This window comes from Theropithecus gelada, chromosome 14 (assembly GCF_003255815.1).
Source record: "Theropithecus gelada isolate Dixy chromosome 14, Tgel_1.0, whole genome shotgun sequence".
NCBI classification, from domain to species: domain Eukaryota; kingdom Metazoa; phylum Chordata; class Mammalia; order Primates; family Cercopithecidae; genus Theropithecus; species Theropithecus gelada.
In genome coordinates this window covers 59203194-59221219 of record NC_037682.1, presented here as the reverse complement: position 1 = coordinate 59221219, position 18026 = coordinate 59203194, and the positions used below count along the sequence as shown (strand labels likewise).

General features: G+C 46.7%; 1 protein-coding gene across 1 annotated transcript; it reads right to left on the bottom strand.

Annotated features, from left to right (window-relative positions):
• Window positions 1-1265: 1265 nt before the first annotated feature.
• On the bottom strand, window positions 1266-10964 carry HPX (hemopexin). The gene is made up of 10 exons (XM_025356336.1): window positions 10827-10964; window positions 10618-10676; window positions 10433-10504; window positions 10131-10252; window positions 8334-8487; window positions 7415-7627; window positions 7021-7152; window positions 2002-2132; window positions 1756-1918; window positions 1266-1616 (listed from the first exon to the last, which is right to left on the bottom strand). Exons 1-10 carry the CDS (start codon window positions 10907-10909, stop codon window positions 1357-1359), a joined length of 1389 nt encoding a protein of 462 aa, XP_025212121.1. The 5' UTR covers window positions 10910-10964; the 3' UTR covers window positions 1266-1356.
• Between the last annotated feature and the right edge of the window lie 7062 nt (window positions 10965-18026).

Sequence of the window (18026 nt, the reverse complement as noted above, 5' to 3'; positions counted from 1 at the left end):
TTCCTAGTCAGACCTAATCTGAGACACTGTCCCCCAGCTCCCAGCCCTTCAGGCTGGAGCCACTCTATAGCCTGGCCTCCCAGTACAAAGCCTTGTGTGACAGTCAGAGCTTGTTAGCTTCTACTCTACCCACCAAAGTCCTACAGAGCAAAGGGCTGACAGGTTGGGAGGGGCTGACCCTAGATCACATGAGGCCATGAGCCACAGTCTAGGTCTACGTCCAGAGCCCCTTCCCAAGAGAGTTCAAGGGATGGGTTTGAGTCTATATACATTGTCACTGGAAGGTGGGTGGCATTCTATCTATTTTATAGGAAAGGAAAATGAGGCTAGGACATGGAAGCTCAGAGTAAGGGCCCTCTGCTGGAATCTCAGGCTAATATTTGAGCCTGAAACAAGCCAGCCTCCAACCTCAGCTGGGTTGTAAAGGCAGTGGAGGAATAGGGTCTTGTCTGAGACATAGCTACCTATAGTCTAGGCCCAATCCCCAGTTAAATCGTTGTCAGCAAATTTGGAACCCAAAGCCTTCACCAGTTTATGACCAGAAAATAACCAAGCACTGCAACCTCCTTGCAGGTGACATTTGCTGGTCTAGATGGTGCAGATACCCAGGAGGCTAATTGGGTAGGCCAGATTCTCTGTGCCAGCAAAGCTCCTGAGGCTCCAGCAAGACTCCCAGGGGCCGTGCTCTGCAAATGTGCTTCATGGTGCCAGGTCCCTAAATCATTATTTCTCCTCTCTCTCCAGCTTGCCTCTGACACACAGCTGGTGTATTTCTGTTTCCCCGCTTCAACTTCATTCCACTTGTCATCCCTAACTCATGGCAACCCAAGCCATGAGTGGTGTTACTTGAATCACCTAGAACTACAATTTGAGGTCCCCCAGATTGGAGCTCCTCCCCTACAACTATGAGCCAATCCTCTTTGCACATGCTTAGTTGCCCCAGGCCCTGTTGTTTCTGATGCCTTGCAGCTGGGTTGTGGTCATCTATTAGCAAGCTGAGTCAGAGTCCTAGCTCCACCTCTTACTTGCTGTATAAACTCAGCTGTTCCTCTTCCTACTCTGGTTCTCTTTCTTCCCACTATGTGTAGATAGTCTGCAAAAAGCCAGTTTATGATCCGGAGCTAAGAATCATCTGTGTAGAGATGAGGTTTGCCCTTTAGTCCTCCCCTTCCTTGTTTCTCACAACCTTGTTTGAGCTCAAGAGCCTCAAAGGAGAAGTTGCTAACTTTTCAACTCAAAGAAAGACGTAAGATTGTTTCACAACCAAGGTCCCTTGATTCAAGCGAAGAAGCAATCTGTCTTTATTATGAGGAACTGGGGAGGTGAGGCCAGGCCAGATTCATGTCAGAAGGCCCCTCAGTGAGTGCAGCCCAGGAGACTGGTCACTTTCTGGGGCTGCGGAGGGGACTTGGCTGCATTCAGTTTCTCCACATCACTGTAGCAGTACAAATTGGGACCATGGATGAGGTACAAGCCGGGACCATTGGCAGAACATGAGTTAGGGCCAAGGGACTTTTCCACACACAAGGCTCCGTCCACCTTCTCATGGGGCCAAGGAAGCTCTGTCCACGTGGCTTGAGCTCCTGACTTCAGGTCCAGCCACCACAGCCGCCGTCCTGGGGAGAAGGCACCAAACATAGCATGGCTTCCATGTCATGGGGATCCTGACCTAGGCCTTCTCATGCCCTGGTGGGGATCTATGCCACAGACAGGTAGCAGAACAAGCTGCCCCCTAAGCACCCAGAAGCCCCTCACCTGCCATGATATGGAGCCGAGAAGACCCAGGGCAGACAAAGGCCGCATCCACAGAGTCCAGGATAATCCCATGAGGACTCCCGACTTCCTTCTCCAGCCGCTTTGGATAACCGCTTACTAGGGTATAGCCTCCCTTTGTCAGGAAGACATATACCTGAGTGCCCTGGAGGACAAAGGACAGTAATCGATACAGAGTTGGATATGCTTGTCCCAGTCTCCACCTCAAGCCTCTCCCCCAATACACACCTGGACCAGATAGAGTTTTTCTTCCCAGGAAAAGGCAGCATCCACTGTTGAAGGACCCTGGGGCCACTGATGAGCAATGGGCCAGCTATGCCAGCCATCCCGGCTGGTGTCCAGACGCCAGTAGTGGGTCCCTGTAGAATACCATAGGTTGCTCTAGGGCAGCTGGCAGAAGCCCAGGCAGAGAAGAGGCTAGTGATGATTGCAGAAATGAGTCATGAGAGGGAGAGAATGCATCCAGAGACCAAGATGGAAGAGGCCAGGTAAGAAGGAGAAATAGAGCAAGACTTGGTCAGTAATGTTGGGCACTGTGGCCTGGTTGGAACTGGAATCAGCAGGTACCTGAAAGAAAGGCAAGTGTGAAGAACAGTGGCTAAGTTTCCAGGTAAGGCCAACATCATGGGGTTGGCGGACACTCCCTAAGGATCTCAGGTGTCCATGTGCAGAGATGCGGTTATAGATAATGAGATACAGTATCCAAAAGTTAAAAAGGAAGCACTGCTTCTGCTGAATATTCTCACTCTGGCTGTGTTCTCCAGTCCCTCCCTGTGAGGTGGTGGGAGAGTGAGGGAGTAGCTGGGCTAGCACCCCATTTTTCTTCTCCTCTTTCACAACAACGTATTAAGGAATTATCTAGGCTCCCATTTATCTTTTTTCCTCAATCCTCTTCTATTACACTTCTGTTTCCCTCAACCATTGAAATTGTTCTTGTCCAGGTTGCTAGTATTCTCTAGTTTGCCAGATCTCATGGTCAATTCTCTGTTTTCATCTGACCCCACCTCTCAGGAGCACTTGACTGCTCACTACTTCCTTCTCCTGTAAATGTCTTTTTCTGGAACTTGGCTTCTATGACACCAGGCTCTCCCAGTATCCCTCTTATCTTTTTTGACTACTCTTTTCTTCAACCTGATATCTAAATATTGCAATCCCCTAGTTTGGGCCTCTTCTCTTCTCTCTCTACCCTCACTTCCTTGGCAATCTCACCTAGTCCAGGGGCTTTAAATGCCATCTATGTGCTGATGACTTCCAATCTGTTCTTACCAGCTCTGACTGACCTCCCCTTTGAGCTTTAGGTTCCAAATCAGTGCCAATAGGCACCCAAAACCTAATATGTCCAAACTGATTTCTGCTCCCAACACACACACTCCCTAGTCCTCCCCAATTTTAGAAAACAAAGCCACCAACCTCTCAGTTGCCGAGTCTGCAAAAGCTGAGTCATTCTTGAAACGTCTTTTCCCTTCCCTACTCTGACTGATATCATTTATTTATTTATTTATTTAGAGACAGAGTTTCGCTCTTGTCCCCAGGCTAGAGTGCAATGGCGCAATCTTGACTCACTGCAACCTCCACCTCCCAAGTTCAAGCGATTCTCCTGCCTCAGCCTCCCAAGTAGGCTGAGATTACAGGCATGTGCCACCATTCCCAGCTAATTTTGTATTTTTAGTAGATATGAGGTTTCACCATGTTGTTCAGGCTGGTCTCGAACTCCTGACCTCAGGTGATCCACTCGCCTTGGCCTCCCAAAGTGCTAGGATTACAGGCGTGAGCCACTGCACCTGGCCTATCCTATCTATTAGTTAATGCTGTCAGCTTTACCTCCAAAATATATCATGCTGACTCCTCACCACCTCTGTTGCTATCATCCTAGTCTAAGCTGTCATCACCTCTAATTTGGACAACTGCAGGAATTGCTAGCTGGATTCCTTGCTTACATGATTGTACCTTTATCACTTATATTCGGCAAAAAGTTAGAGTGATCTATTATAAAAAATGAGTTAGAATATGCCACAGCCCTGTTCAAGACCTTCTGATGACGCCCTTTTATGGTTGAAAACCCTTACCAGGTCTAGGTAACCTGGCCACTGCCTTCCCTGCTCTTTCAAGTCACCCACCTGTTCTTTCTCTGTGTTCCAGCTTCACCAGGCTTCCGTCTTGCTTCCTTGAAGTATGTGCTGCTCACCCTCCCTAAAATGCTTTTCCTCCAGCACATTGTGTGGCTAATTCCTTCTCATCACTGAAGTCTCAGCTCAAAAATTATTTCTTCAGAAGAGGGCCCTCATTCTCCTCACCTCTATGCCACTATCCTGTCTTATTTTCTTTACAATCCTTAATATTACCTAAAAGTATTCTCTTTCTTCCTTTCTCTTTGTTATTGTCCTCTCACTTTAGCAGATCCTATCAGGGCAGGCATCTCATCTGCCATGTTGACTACTGTATCTCAGTGCCTAGGACAATGCCCACTACTTACCAGATACTCAACAATATTTGTTGAGTAAACACCTAGCGTTCTTGCTGCAACCACAAGTTCTCTTATTAGCTGTGTACTGAGTATATAGTGTTGACTGACATATCCACCTCCCCTGGGAGGTTTCCCACTGAAATTACCCTGCTCAGGAACTGTATTTATTTTATTTTATTTTATTTTATTTTATTTTATTTTATTTTATTTTGAGACAGGGTCTCAATCTGTCACACAGGCTGGATTGCAGAGGCGCAGTCATGGTTCACTGCAATCTCTGCCTCCCACACTCAAGCAATCCTCCTACCTCAGCCTGCTGAATAGCTGGGACTACCGTACATGCCACCACACCTGGCTAATTTTTTGTATTTTTAGTAGAGATGAGATTTCACCATGTTGCCCAGGCTGGTCTAGAACTCCTGGACTCAAGTGATCTGCCTGCCTCGGTCTCCCACAGTGCTGGAATTATAGGCGTGAGCCACCACACCTGGCCCAGGGGCCCTATTTTGAGAACCAGAGCTATGCTGCTTTGTGCAGTGAAGTAAGTGATGAGTCCCCAATCCATTAATGTAGCCAATACATAGGCTGGCAGTCAACCACTTTAATGTGGTGTGGTCTGAAAATATGGACTGGGCCATTCAGATTCCCTCTCTGGAAATCTTACTAGGAAAAAAGAACAACTGAGGGAGGTATCAGTTGGATCTGAGACTGAAAGATCATGAAGTAGTGAGAAGGTGGAAAGAACATGATGGTCCATGTGCAAGCCAAAGTTGTGAAGAAGCAAAGAGAATACATAAATACCTATGAGGGGCCAGGCACGGTTACTTATGCCTGTAATCTTAGCACTGTGGAAGGCCGAGGCAGGCGGATCACCTGAGGTCAGGAGTTCGAGACCAGCCTGACCAACACAGTGAAACCCCATCTCTACTAAAAATGCAAAAATTAGCTGGGATGGAGGTACGCGCCTGTAGTCCCAGCTATTTGGGAGGCTGAGGCAGTAGAATCGCTTGAATCCAGGAGGCAGAGGTTGCAGTGAACCAAGATTGTGCCATTGCACTCCAGTCTGGGCGACAGAGTGAGACTCCATCTCAAACAACAGCAACAACTACAACTACAACAACAACAACAACAACAACAACAAAACTATGAGGCAGAGAAAGAAAAAAGATTTACCATATATATATATATATATGGATTTTTTTGTTTTGTTTTTGTTTTGTTTTGTTTTTTGAGACAGGGTCTCACTCTGTCACACAGCCTGGAGTGCAGTAGCACGATCATGGCTCACTGAAGCCTCGAAGTGGATGGGACTATAGGAACGCACTACCACACCCAACTAATTTTTATATTTTTTGTAGAGATGAGGTTTTGCCATGTTGCCCAGGCTGGTCTCGAACTCCTAAGCTCAAGTCGCTCAAGCGATCCACTCACCTCAGCCTCCCAAAGTGCTAGGATTACAGGCGTAAGCCACCATGCCCGGCCTGGGTATATTTAATATAAGGTGTTCTCTCTATGCTGTGTGTTCTCTCAACAGCAATGGAACATACATGACATTTTTCATTTAGGAGTTCGATAGCATTCTCATTATGGCCACATGGCCTTGAAGTTCTGTGATCTCTAAATGGCTTGGTGTCTCTCTCTATTTCTGTGTGTTTCCTGTGGCCCTGCTTTCACAAGCTCTCACTCACTCTCTCTCTTTCTGAATTTCACGTTGTCGGTGTGTCCTCCCGATGGGTTCTCACCATGGCTGCATGTTCTCTTGATACTTATATGTTCTTACTATGGCATATGTTCTCAGTTTAATGTTGTATTTTCACTACAGGTGTGTGTTTCACCTTAGCTGTATGTTCTTATTATAGTGTGCAATCCTGCTGTGGAGATTTATTTGCTCTCCATGTGGTTATGTATTTTTCAACAGAACTTGATAGTCGTAACTGATCAAATTTGTCCAAGGGTCAGAGGCCAGAAAATTTTTGTGTGAAAAAATATTTTCACTATTTTATATTTTTACCACTGTCCTAATTATACATACATCTTAGGTTGGATATTAATGTGCTTGCTCACTCCTCTTGGGGATATTCTCAACTGTGCAGCATCACTATTTACTGCCTGACTGAACTCAGAACAACCCCTAGGTATTATTAGATGGTTTTTACCATCTAATATCATTGATGCCACAAGTCAAGGGAGGGGTATCTCCACTGGCTACTCAGAGGAGAAACCTCCACAGGCTAGTGAAGCCAGCTTCTAAAGGTCTAAAGTACCCAACACTTATCAGCTGGTTCTCAGCAAGGAGAACATCTCATCCCCAGGCAGTGAGATGCCCAGGGGTCTGGACATAGGAACCAGGAACCTGGAACAAGATGCAGTTCTGAAGATAAACAGGGGGAGTCAGAGGACTCAGAAAGATATGCAAGAACAAAGGGAGGCAAGGAGGTACAGAGACACATAGAAGTCCAGGGAGCAAGGGAGAGCCAGAAGGCTCAGCAGGGCATTGAGCAAGGAGAACACAAGGAGTCACAGGGGCCCAGAGAGGTCCACAGACGGCACAGCCATAGGAGGAGATGGTAGACAGGTGGATGAAGTTAGGGGCTTGGGCAATGACAGAAATGATTGAGAAATATGCCTCAGAGATAAGGGATGCAGAAGGGCATGCAGAAGGATGGGGACAGAGGGGACAAAATAAGTGACACAGTGATGACAATGGAGAAATGTGTCAAGGATGGGAGATACAAGTAGAAGAGATGTGAGAGCACACTGGGAGAGTTGGGGGCATCTCTCACCACTGAAGGCATAGGTGGCACCATGGTTGTCAGACATCAGTGCAGACAAGACTAGATGTGGGCTACAGCGCATATATTCAGGGCTATGGTGGGTACCATTCCCATGGCCAGTCCCATTCCTGTGTCCATGGCCTGGAGAGAGAAATGGGTGAGGAGAACACAGAAGGAGGCCAGAGGTCAGAGTGAGGTCTAAGGTGGAAGAGATGGCTGGGGTTAGTGGGGTGTGGGTTTCCCCATATGAGGGCAATGGGAAAATCCAGAATGGAAATGGGGCTGCATTAAGGGTCAAGGTGTTGCAACATGGAGTTAAGGTGAGAGCTAGGACACATGAGATCCACAAGCTCAGGGAAGGTGGATGAATTCTGACAGGTCTCAAGTGCTAGGACTTTCTCACCTCTGCCAGGGCAGGGCATGAAGTAGTCTCGGACATCCAGCGGGTACCTGGGAGGCACCTCTCCCGTGACAGGGTTGAAGCGCAGGAATTGGTTACCCTGGAAGCAGTAGTAGCGGCCCAGCCATCTCAGGGCAGAGGAGCAGTTCCCAACAGCTGACCAGTAACGCTTCTTCATAGTTCCCGTAGCCAAGTCCCAGAACCACTTGTGGTCACCTTTGTCCAATCAATCAACAGGCATTCGGTAAGACCGGGTTATACCCTCCTTTGTGCTTTCTCTGGGTCCCAGGATGGGCCAGATAATGGTACTGACCACATGGACCTTACAACCATCAGAGAGACAGCTAAAGGAGGGTGATCATACACCAAAATTCAGCAGCAAAGCGCACAGGATCAGTTCAGCAAAGGCAGTGGGGAGACTCAGGGAAAAGTTCCCAGGGAAGATGATACTTCAACTGAAATCTGAAATAGGAGTTAAAAGGCATACAACAAGGAGAGATGGAACCCCAGAGAGAGGAAAGATTCCAAAGCAGGAAGGAAACTGAGTGTACAGAGAATAGCGTAGGGTTTCTGGAGCTTAGTGTTAAGATAAAGGTATGATAAAAGTCAAAGCTGAAGGGCCAGTAGGGATTTGGCCATGGAGAGCCTTGTATGTAAGACTAAGGAGGGTAGATTTGTCTTAAGGGTCATGGGGAACCACGAGGGACTATTCACACAGAATTACACCCAGTTACCTTCACCAGAATGACTTCCTCTCCTTCCCTCACTTGACCTCTAGACCATAGGTGGCGTCTCTATTTCCCTTCCTTAAAAAGCCACATAGTGGCTCCACTACCACCATCACTACCACCATCACCATCACTACTGGCATCACTACCAACCCACCACTACTCCAGGTTCTTGGATTCCAGCCTGGACTAACCTTGGAAGAAGAGGATGCCTTCAGCTTGACATTCTCCACGGTGACATTCCACAGCTGCATCCAGTGGGGATGGGATTCCAGGAAATTTATCTTGGAGCAACTTTGGGTATCCTTTCTCCTTCTTTTCAGGAGGGTATACCCAGACTTTGTCCCCCTGCATTCAAAAGTACTTTTTGACTGTATATCCCCAGACACTGCCACTCTGCATGTACATACATTTTTCATGTATTGTGCTTATACAATATCCTCCTGTGGCCCCACACATTCTCAGTCCATCTGTGGACAGCAATGTTCTGTCCTTTTGCACAATACACACCCTCAGTTTGTGCAAATCCAGTCACTATTACTATAACACACACACCTCTAGCTCTGTACCCAGATACTCCTGTGGCACATTTATCTGCAACACCATCAGTGTTGACAAACATATCCACAACTGTTCATCCCGCAATCATCTATACATTAGTACATTCATTTCTTCATTCATTCATTCATTCATTCATTCAAAAAACAGTCACTGAATAACTACTATATGCCAGGCATTGTGAGAGGCACTGAGGATGACAAGACTCTGTCTTTCACTTCGGGAAGTTCACTGTACAAAAGCAGAAAGGACTTCTACAATCCTAGCCATGCAACGACCAAGGTGTAGTGTAAAGAGCGCACTGAGAATATAAAGGGAGTGCCTAAGTCTGCCTAGAGAACTTGTGGAAGGTTTCACACCACAGAGGAAGCATTGGGCCCAAGAGCTGAAAAATCAGCAGGAATTTTCCAGGTTGACAAGTGAGGAAAGGGTGTTACCAGCAGAGGGAGCAGCATGCAGAGCCCAAACATGAGGAAGCAATGTGCTCCAACTTCATGTAGATTTGTATGGCTGGCACACAGTGAATGTGGCCGGGGAAGAGATAAACCTGAGAAGATAACCAAGGCCCAGATCATGAGACCCTGTGTGCACTTGGTTTGTAGTAATCAGGCACATTTTGGGGTCATTTACTGAAACAGAAAACACAGGAGGAAAGGTTGGTTTGTAAAGAAGATGCAAAGCTTCGTTTGGGGGATGCTGAATTTTAGGTGCCTGTGGAACATATAATTGGAAAGAGATGTCTGGAGTTCAGAAGGTAGATCTAGATCCAGTGTCCACAGCATAGATATTCCTCAGAGCCATGGTGATGATTGAGATCACTGAGGGAAGGTATATGGAAAGGCTAGGATGGATCCCCAAGGAACATTAGGGAACTGGCTGAGAAAGAATGAGACATTTGAAAAGAGAGAGAAAAGAGGCAGAAGGGAAAACAAAGCCAACAGTCAGGACTTCCCCAACCACATAGCACCTTTGGCAAGGTAGGAGAAGGCACCCCTTCCTCTGAGCAGACACAGCCTGAGTCACATGGGACTTCGCGGGTACAGCAGACTGGATTTCATGCTCCATATGCTCTTCTGGCCAGGTGCCATTGTGTTGGGAACAATTTGCCCTGCCCTTTGAAGAGGACTTGATACAGGGTCATGGAAGGCAAGGGAAGAAATTGCCAGGGAAAAAAGGATGGCCAGCAGTGTGAAGTACAGCAGAGTGGTGTAGAACTAAGACTAGGACTGAAGAATAGCCACTGGATGGTGTAACTGCCAAGCCCACATGCATGCACACTCCCTTAGCCTGAGCTTTTACAGGAAAGGAGGGCACATGGGAAAGAAATCTGCTACCTATTGCTATGGGCTCCATGCCAAGGCCATTTGGGGGAAGGGTCCCCAGTGTCGATTCTAGCCCTCTCCAGCCTGGCCCTGATTTTGGCCCAGCAGTACCTTGATCAGAAAGACACTCTTGTGACCATGACGGAATGCAGCATCCACAGGGCTGGTGAAATTCTTCCATGTCTCTGAGATTAACTCGCGGGCCCATTTGTGACTCTTCCACACAAACTCCCCTGAAAAAACCCACACTCACTGAGGGGCCCAGTGAGAAAACTTTGACCTACTGAGATAGCTTGAGAGAAGCTGTCAGTGATACCCTCAGATAATTCCTAAGACCTCCCACAGACAGGGACACCCTTCATGAAGGAGAATAAGTCTAAGATCCTAAATACCCCAACCTCAGTCCCTCCTACCTTTAAAAAACAGCATGGTTCCATTGTCATCCAGGGTGGTAGCATCAAAGCTCCAGCCATCTGAGCAGCGTTCTGGGGCGGAGGTAGGGAGATGGCAAAGTAAAAAACAAACAAACAAACAGAAGGTGATAAAATGCAGAGACACAACCAAACAGATAGATAGACTTTGGGAGTCAGGGCCTCACCAGTCACGTCTGGGTCTGGCTTGGTCTCACCTTCAGCAACATTCCCATGGGCACTAGTCCTAGGGAGAACAAGATAGATATATGGGTCCATTGGGATTGATTCCTTTCCCATAGCTCCTGACCCTAAATTTGACTGAGGCCTAAAAACTGGCCCTACCTTACCCCAGCCCAGAACTCAATCCTTCACTTCTAGTCCCAGCTTTACTCACGGAGGAAGAGGGTTGGCAATGGCCAGAGACCAGCACAGGCTCCACAACCCCAGTGCAACGGGTGCTCCCAGTGCCCTAGCCATGCTGAGCTGCAGAGGCCACAGGACAGCTCTGGGTGACCAGTTGAATTCTCTATATAGAGTTGGAAGCAGCACCACCCCTACCTCCAACTCCACTGGGAATGAGCTGTCTCCCAGGACTAAGCCAATATTGGCTGATTACATCACTGCAAATAAGGTCAGGGTCTGGACAGAAATCTGAATCCAATACTCCCTTTTCCCGGCAGCTACCCCCCAACCCCCTTCAGCAACTTTCAAGCAGTGACTGGGTTACACTGCTGATGTCCAGCTGTGACTCTCACACTGGCAATGGGTCCAGGTGCCCATAAGAAGCGAGTAGACTGAGGAGCACCTTTTATGACTGAGTTTATCTCCACAATGGGGGAGGTGAGAAAAGGAGGGAACTAATGTTTCTCTGTACTGTGTCAAGCCCTGCTCTAAGGCAGCTAGAGACAGCAATACTTACTACATTTAGTAACCATACACACAGATAAACTCACTTAGAAATACTCAGAGAACAACTTTTTCCAAGCTTCATCAGGGGCCTTTCTGGGGCATGCTCAAGCCTCTTCAGCTTTACCCTTGGGCTAGTGAGTCTGGGGACAATAATGTCTCACTGTTGTCTAATGTCCAAGCCCCATGCCCAGCCTCTCACCTTCCCTGACTGGCAAAGAGCTTTGCAAAAAGTGCCTGGAAGTGAAGCGTTGACAGTAATGAGACAGGAAGAGGAGGTGTCTCTCTTCCAGAGAGTACCACCACTACTAGTAATTAGTCTTTCTTGGTAGTTTCCACCTTGGGGGAAAACGCTTTATTTACTCAACACAGAACAAATAGAACTGTAACTGGGGTTTCACAATATTTATAACTGACTCCTGCTTAAATGCTACCTTCTCAATGAAGCCTTTCTTGATCACGTTATCTAGCCATTTCAGACCCTTGCTTGTTTTATTTCACTTACTAAAACTTGAAATTCTTTCATCTGTCTACTTATCTGGTGATGGTTTTTGTTGCTTTGCTTTGTTTTGCCTGTCTTGTTTACCATTATATATCCCTGACTCCTAAAATAGTGCCTGGCATATAATAGTTGTTCCAGAAATATTTGTTGAATGAAAAAAATGCAAAAATGCATTTCAAGTACTGAGTAGTGTTGCTAGTGTTACAGTCAAATTTCCGACAATTTTCCCCCGTCTAGGGTAGGAGAATATTAGGAATTGGGGGTAGGTTATGGTAGTAGGCATAATGAGATCTAAGAGTCACAGACGCCCTTTATCTGACAGTCATGTTTCTCTCTCCAGTGTCTCAGCCCCACATCCATCTCTTCCTGGGATCTCACCTGCTATCCTCAGTACTTCCTGGGCCCACTCCCAAAGCTGACCCATTTCTATGTGAGATTTGCCTACTGAGTCAGAAAAGAATTATGGGCAGACTCAGCTATGGGTCAGGATGAGGTTCCAGGACCCCTGCTCCCTAGCCAAGGCTTAAAGAGCCCTGATCCCTCACAAATGGCTCCATACCCCTGACAGTCCCATATATAATCTTACCAAAAGTCTCAGATCCCTTTTCTACTCTGCAAAGTTTCCTTCCAACAGGAAAACAAGGATTCCGGCACCTCTGGAACAACATGTCACCAGGCCTCTACCATTAGGCTCGATGTCCTCTCATGACTTACGAATGAAAATGTGCTGTGAACATCATTCCCTCCTCATAGGTCAGTGGGCAAGGCTGGACTCTCTGAGTCCTTGGCAGCCTGGGCAATGCCATCACTGCTACAGCCAATGTCTCACACTCACCTTCTCCCCATTGCAGGGTATGTCTTGTTTCTGGGTGTTAGGCAATGGGAGCCACTATTCCAAGACTCCCCCTTACCTTTTCTTTCCCTCTCAGCCTCTGAAACCTTATATTCTCCCTCCTGAGCACTCCGTAACCCTCCATCAGGAATTTTCTCAACAACTTGTCTCCAGCTGTCAGAACCCTGCCTGAATCCTACAGATTTTGCTGGGCCTGCCTGGGGAGAGGGAAGCTTTCACCCCAAGAAACAAACACCCCACAGAAAACCCATAGTGAGAGACTTCAATAGTCCTATTAGCAGGGTCTTGCACTGACTTGCCAGTCCAGGGGTGCAGTCTCCTTCTGGCCTAACAGGGCTGGTCTGAGGGCATACAGCACATATACTGGATGATCACTTTTCAGCTTGACTCCTTCCCCACATGGCCCTGGTCCCTCTCACAGCACGCCTGGTCCATCTATCCCAGAATACTACTTTATGGTCCCTTTTCGCTGCTGCTTCCTAATTCACCTGTGTACCCCAGAATGGCTTAGATACCATTACTGGAACTTCCTGCTCCACCCAGGGACTAGGCCAGCAGAGTCATCTGCACTGCAGGCAATCCAGGTTGAAGTTCAACTTTTGGGCAGGAGTTCAAAGTAGAAGATCGAACGCATGTGGGAACCCAGAGCTGTGAATATGTTGGCCACCCTGGTGTTGGTCACAGGGTACAAGCCAAGACTTCTCGGGGTACTCAAGACTCAGCAGCCTTGCTTCTCTTCCCTTCACTACAGGAGGCCCCTTCTGTGGGTCCTGAGTCCTTCCCAGGCTTCCTGCCTGAGCTGAGGAAACAAGCTTGTGGGTACTTGGGTCTGAGCACCCCCTGGAGGCCACAGGAATCAGTGCACTCCCGCCCTTCAACTAGAGCCCAGAGCCCAGGAGTTTTTCCTCTCTGAAACTGGCCTCCATAGCCTTCGTCCCTCACTCCTCTCAGCCCTGTCTGTGCAGCCTTAGTGGCATGCACCCTTCTATGCTTCTTTCCCTTCCTCTGCAAACCTTGCTTCCCAGAATGGATTTGGGGACCCTAATGTCTTGCTTCTCTGGGAACTCGAGCCCAGAGAAATTCAACCATCTCTTTTCCTGTGTAGTCTTCTCAATCCTCCTAACCAGCAGCTTTTTGACTTCTCCCAGAAGGGGTCTGAACATGAATCTGCAAATGTCTTCATGGACAGAGCTTCCTCCTGCGTTGCCAAGAGCCATAAGCTGGACACTGACCTACTATCCCTTGGAATGGCTATGTCCGTGTCCAGCCTGCTCTGCTGTTGATGAGTTCTATGACCTTAGCCATTTCTCCTGGGTCCACTGAGTGCTAGGTGTGCTGGGCCTGAAGCCTGTGAATGTATACTCCAGGGAGCAGGAATTGAATGTCCTCTTTCCTCAGGGGTAGGAGGCTTAGGGATAAAGCTCCAGGCAGCCAAAGAGCTTGCTAATCCCAGCTGACCCCTCCAACATAAACATTTCCTCTTGCTCAGTCTATAATGGGCCTTCTGAATAGTCCATTCTTGCTTCTCTATCAATAAATAGTAATAATTTGCTCATATCTATTGGATACACATGTCTGGCATTTGATATGAATGATATCATATAATTCATATCATAGCTATTGGTTTGAATGTTTTTGTCCCCTCCAAATTCATGTGTTGGAAGCTTAATTCCCAATGTGCCAGTGTTTGGAGGTGGCGACTCATGAGAGGTGTTTAGGTCATGAGAGCTCTGCCTGATTAATGGATTAATGCTGCTATAAAAAGGGCTTTCAGAAGTGGATTCTCTCTCTTCTGCTTTTCTGCCACGTGATGAGCAGCATTTGTCTCCTCCAGAGGATGCAGCATTCAAAATGCCATCGTAGAAACAGAGACCAGGCCCTCACCACACACCAAACCTGCTGGGCACTTCGATCTTGGAATTCCCAGCCTCCAGAACTGTGAGAAATACATTTTTGTTCACTTTAAATCACCAGTCATGGGCATTTTGTTATAGCAGCACAAACAGACAAAGGTCATACTATTAGTCCCATTTTATGAACGAGGAAGCCAATATTAGGTATCTTAGCCACATCACATTGCTAGCAATTGGCAGAGCCATTATTTAAACCCTGGGTGCCTGACTCCTAGGGGTGTGTTCCTACAAGGATAGGGTGTTCTTAGCAAGGGGTTTGCTGGTAAATATTTAACAACTGCTCTCTAGAGGGGAAAAAGCACTGATTTGTAACATTTGCTGATTTTTGTGATATAAATACTCCTACCATGGCCAACTTTAAGCTACCAACAAGACATCACCAAATGTAGAGTTGGGAAGGGATGTACAGTAACACACTGCATGCAATATTCCTACCATATAGATATAAATAATCATAAGAGCACAGGGGATAGTAAAATAATTAGGAAGTAATTAGTTTTAAGTACCGATTATCCTCGGTTTTAATAGAATGTATTTCAGTGTATATAGTTTGATTTTAAATAATAGCTGTGTTTTAACAACCAGCTCTCAAAATTCTAAATTTGACAATCAGCTCTCATAAGCCAGCTCCAGCACCCCAGTCTACCATGCTGCCTTTGTGTACAGGACAAGGATCCTACCTGCTTTAGTCACTGCTATATCTTCAGCACTGAGAACAATGCCTGAAATACTGTATGTATTTAATAAATATTTAATCCTGTTATTCCTACTTCCTAATTATACATAAAATCTGTCCATTTCTCTCTGCCTCTTTAGTAATACGAACACCATCTTTTCTTGTCTGACAATTGAAATAGCTCTTCTACAACACATTCTTTATAACAACCACAGTGATCTGTAAAACTGTATCTGAAATCACCTTATGCTCCTGCTGAAAATGTTTTCTTGAAGTCAGTTGTAATTTTTTTTTTTTTTTTTTTTTTGAGACAGAGTCTTGCTCTGTCACCCAGGCTGGAGTATAGTGGCACAATCTCGGCTCACTGCAACCACTGTCTCCTGGGTTCAGGCAATTCTCCTGCTTCAGCCTCCCAAGTAGCTGGGACTATAGGCGCATGCCACCACACCTGGCTAATTTTTTGTAGAGATGGGGTTTCACTATATTAGCCAGGATGGTCTTGATCTCCTGACCTTGTGATCTGCCCATCTTGGCCTCCCAAAGTGCTGGGATTACAGGCGTGAGCCACTATACCCGGCCTAAGTCAGTTGTAATTCTAATATATACACAGTCTTCAAGAGGAACAGTTTAGAGATGCTGTTTTCTGATTTTCATTCTCAATTCTCTTCCTACCCCACAGAATCACTGTCCAGTTTAAAGTTTGTTTCACAGGGCATCCCTTTCATCCTTATCACTTAAACTTTTCGGTGGTTTACTGTTATACTCCAAACCAAATCCAAGCTCTTTACCTTAAATGATCCAAGGCAGGCCTAGTTCTCCAAACTTGTTCCTTTCCTCTCTCCCTCCAACCTCCTTCCTCTCTAGCCACTCCTGGCCTCCTTTCAGATTCTCAAACACATCAAGATCTCAACCCCTCAGGACCTTTGTACCTGTTTTTCCTTTGTCTGAAAATCTCTATCACCTCTTCTTAACACAGCTAGTTCCCTACCCACCCGCTCCAGCCCTACAGGTCACTGCTTAAAGAGGCCTTCCTTATTCACTCTACTTAACACTATATTCTCTATCATTGTATTCTATTCATTTCCTTCACAGCTTGAACTCAAATTGTTATTACACATTTAGTTCCTTGTTGCTTACTTGTCTCTCTTCTCCACTAAGAGTATAAGCTTAATAAGGGCAGGGACCATTTCTCTGTATTCCCAAGGCCCATTACTCTGACTAATAGTAAGTACTCAACAAATACTTGTTCAATAAATAAATGAACCTGCAGACCACAAATGGCCATAGGGCTGTTCTGATCACCAGACAGCCCTAAATGAGCAAAGTGTGAACGCTTGCAGGACTACAACATTCTGACAGGAGGGGCTTTGCTGTGCCCCCCAAATCTGTGACAATCATTCAAGACCTGGCCTCCACTGTCAGGCACTACTTTCATCTACTTGGCCCCAAGGCCTGAATTGGAAAGAAAATGCCCACCACGGCTGGATTTAGAAGGAACATAATGACTCCACCTTGATGTACCTTTTCCATGGCATAGGAAGACTACCTAATCTGAATCTATGGAAATCAGCCCTAGCAGCCTGTTCTTAGGCTGGTAGAAAAGCCATTTGTAGCATCCCACCCAAGGAAGGTCACCCTTACCGCCTTTTTATTCCCCTGCTACTTTTAGGTGTTCACAATGTAAACACGTGAGAGGTTGAGAGCTGGAAGCTTTGAGTTTCCATTCTGTATTACTGCTGGTGCCTTGCTCAAGATAGGGGTGCAGAAAAATAGAGCATCACCTGAGAGCTCTCGGGGAGGACTCCACTGGTGCTGAGCGACTGATAATTGAGCACACCATCTCTGCTGGCCAGGGCATGGGCTTAGGCAATTCCACTCATAATCAGAGCCAGAAGGGCAGACTCCATCAGAGCACCTGCACTAAATTCTTCAGGGAGCTCATCTGTCCCTCCACCTATCTATCAGGTTTCTTTCTTGTGTGTGTGTGTGTGTGTGTGTGTGTGTGTGTGTGTGTGTGTTTTGAGGTAGAGTTTTGCTCTTGTTGCCCAGGCTGAAGTACAGTGGCATGGTCTCAGCTCACTGTAACCTATGCCTCCCAGGTTCAAGCGATTCTCCTGCCTCAGCCTCCCAAGTAGCTGGGATTACAGGCACCCACCACCACGCCTGGCTAATTCTTATATTTTTAGTAGAGACGGGGTTTCACCATGTTGGCCAGGCTGGTCACCAACTCCTGACCTCAGGTGATCCATCCACTTCAGCCTCCCAGAGTGCTGGGATTACAGGTGTGAGCCACTGTGCCTGGCCTATGTATCAGGTTTCAGCTAGTGGGGCAGAGAGGACCAGGGAAGTAAATATAACCAAGATTTCCATATAGTCCAAATGGGACCCCCTTGATCTCTACAAAGCCCCCATGGTCTTAGACAGATCCATGGATAGTCCCTCTTATCCTAGCCCCAGGAATTGTGCTATGCCAGATCGATGTCTTGATCTTTTCCATGACCTCTCATGATCTACCTTCCCAGATCCAACATTCCCCAAATCTTGTTGAGTGCTTTCTCTGCCAGCCATCATGCTAGGTACAAGGGGCACAAGGGTGAACAAGGTGCTATAACTTACCAGTTAGGAGTATGACAGCTACAGATTTAAATCTGGGCTCTGCTCTTCATCAACAGTATGACCTATTTCTGTGAGCTTCAGTCTTTTGTAGAGAGAAATCATAGTACCTACTTGCCAAATCATCACTG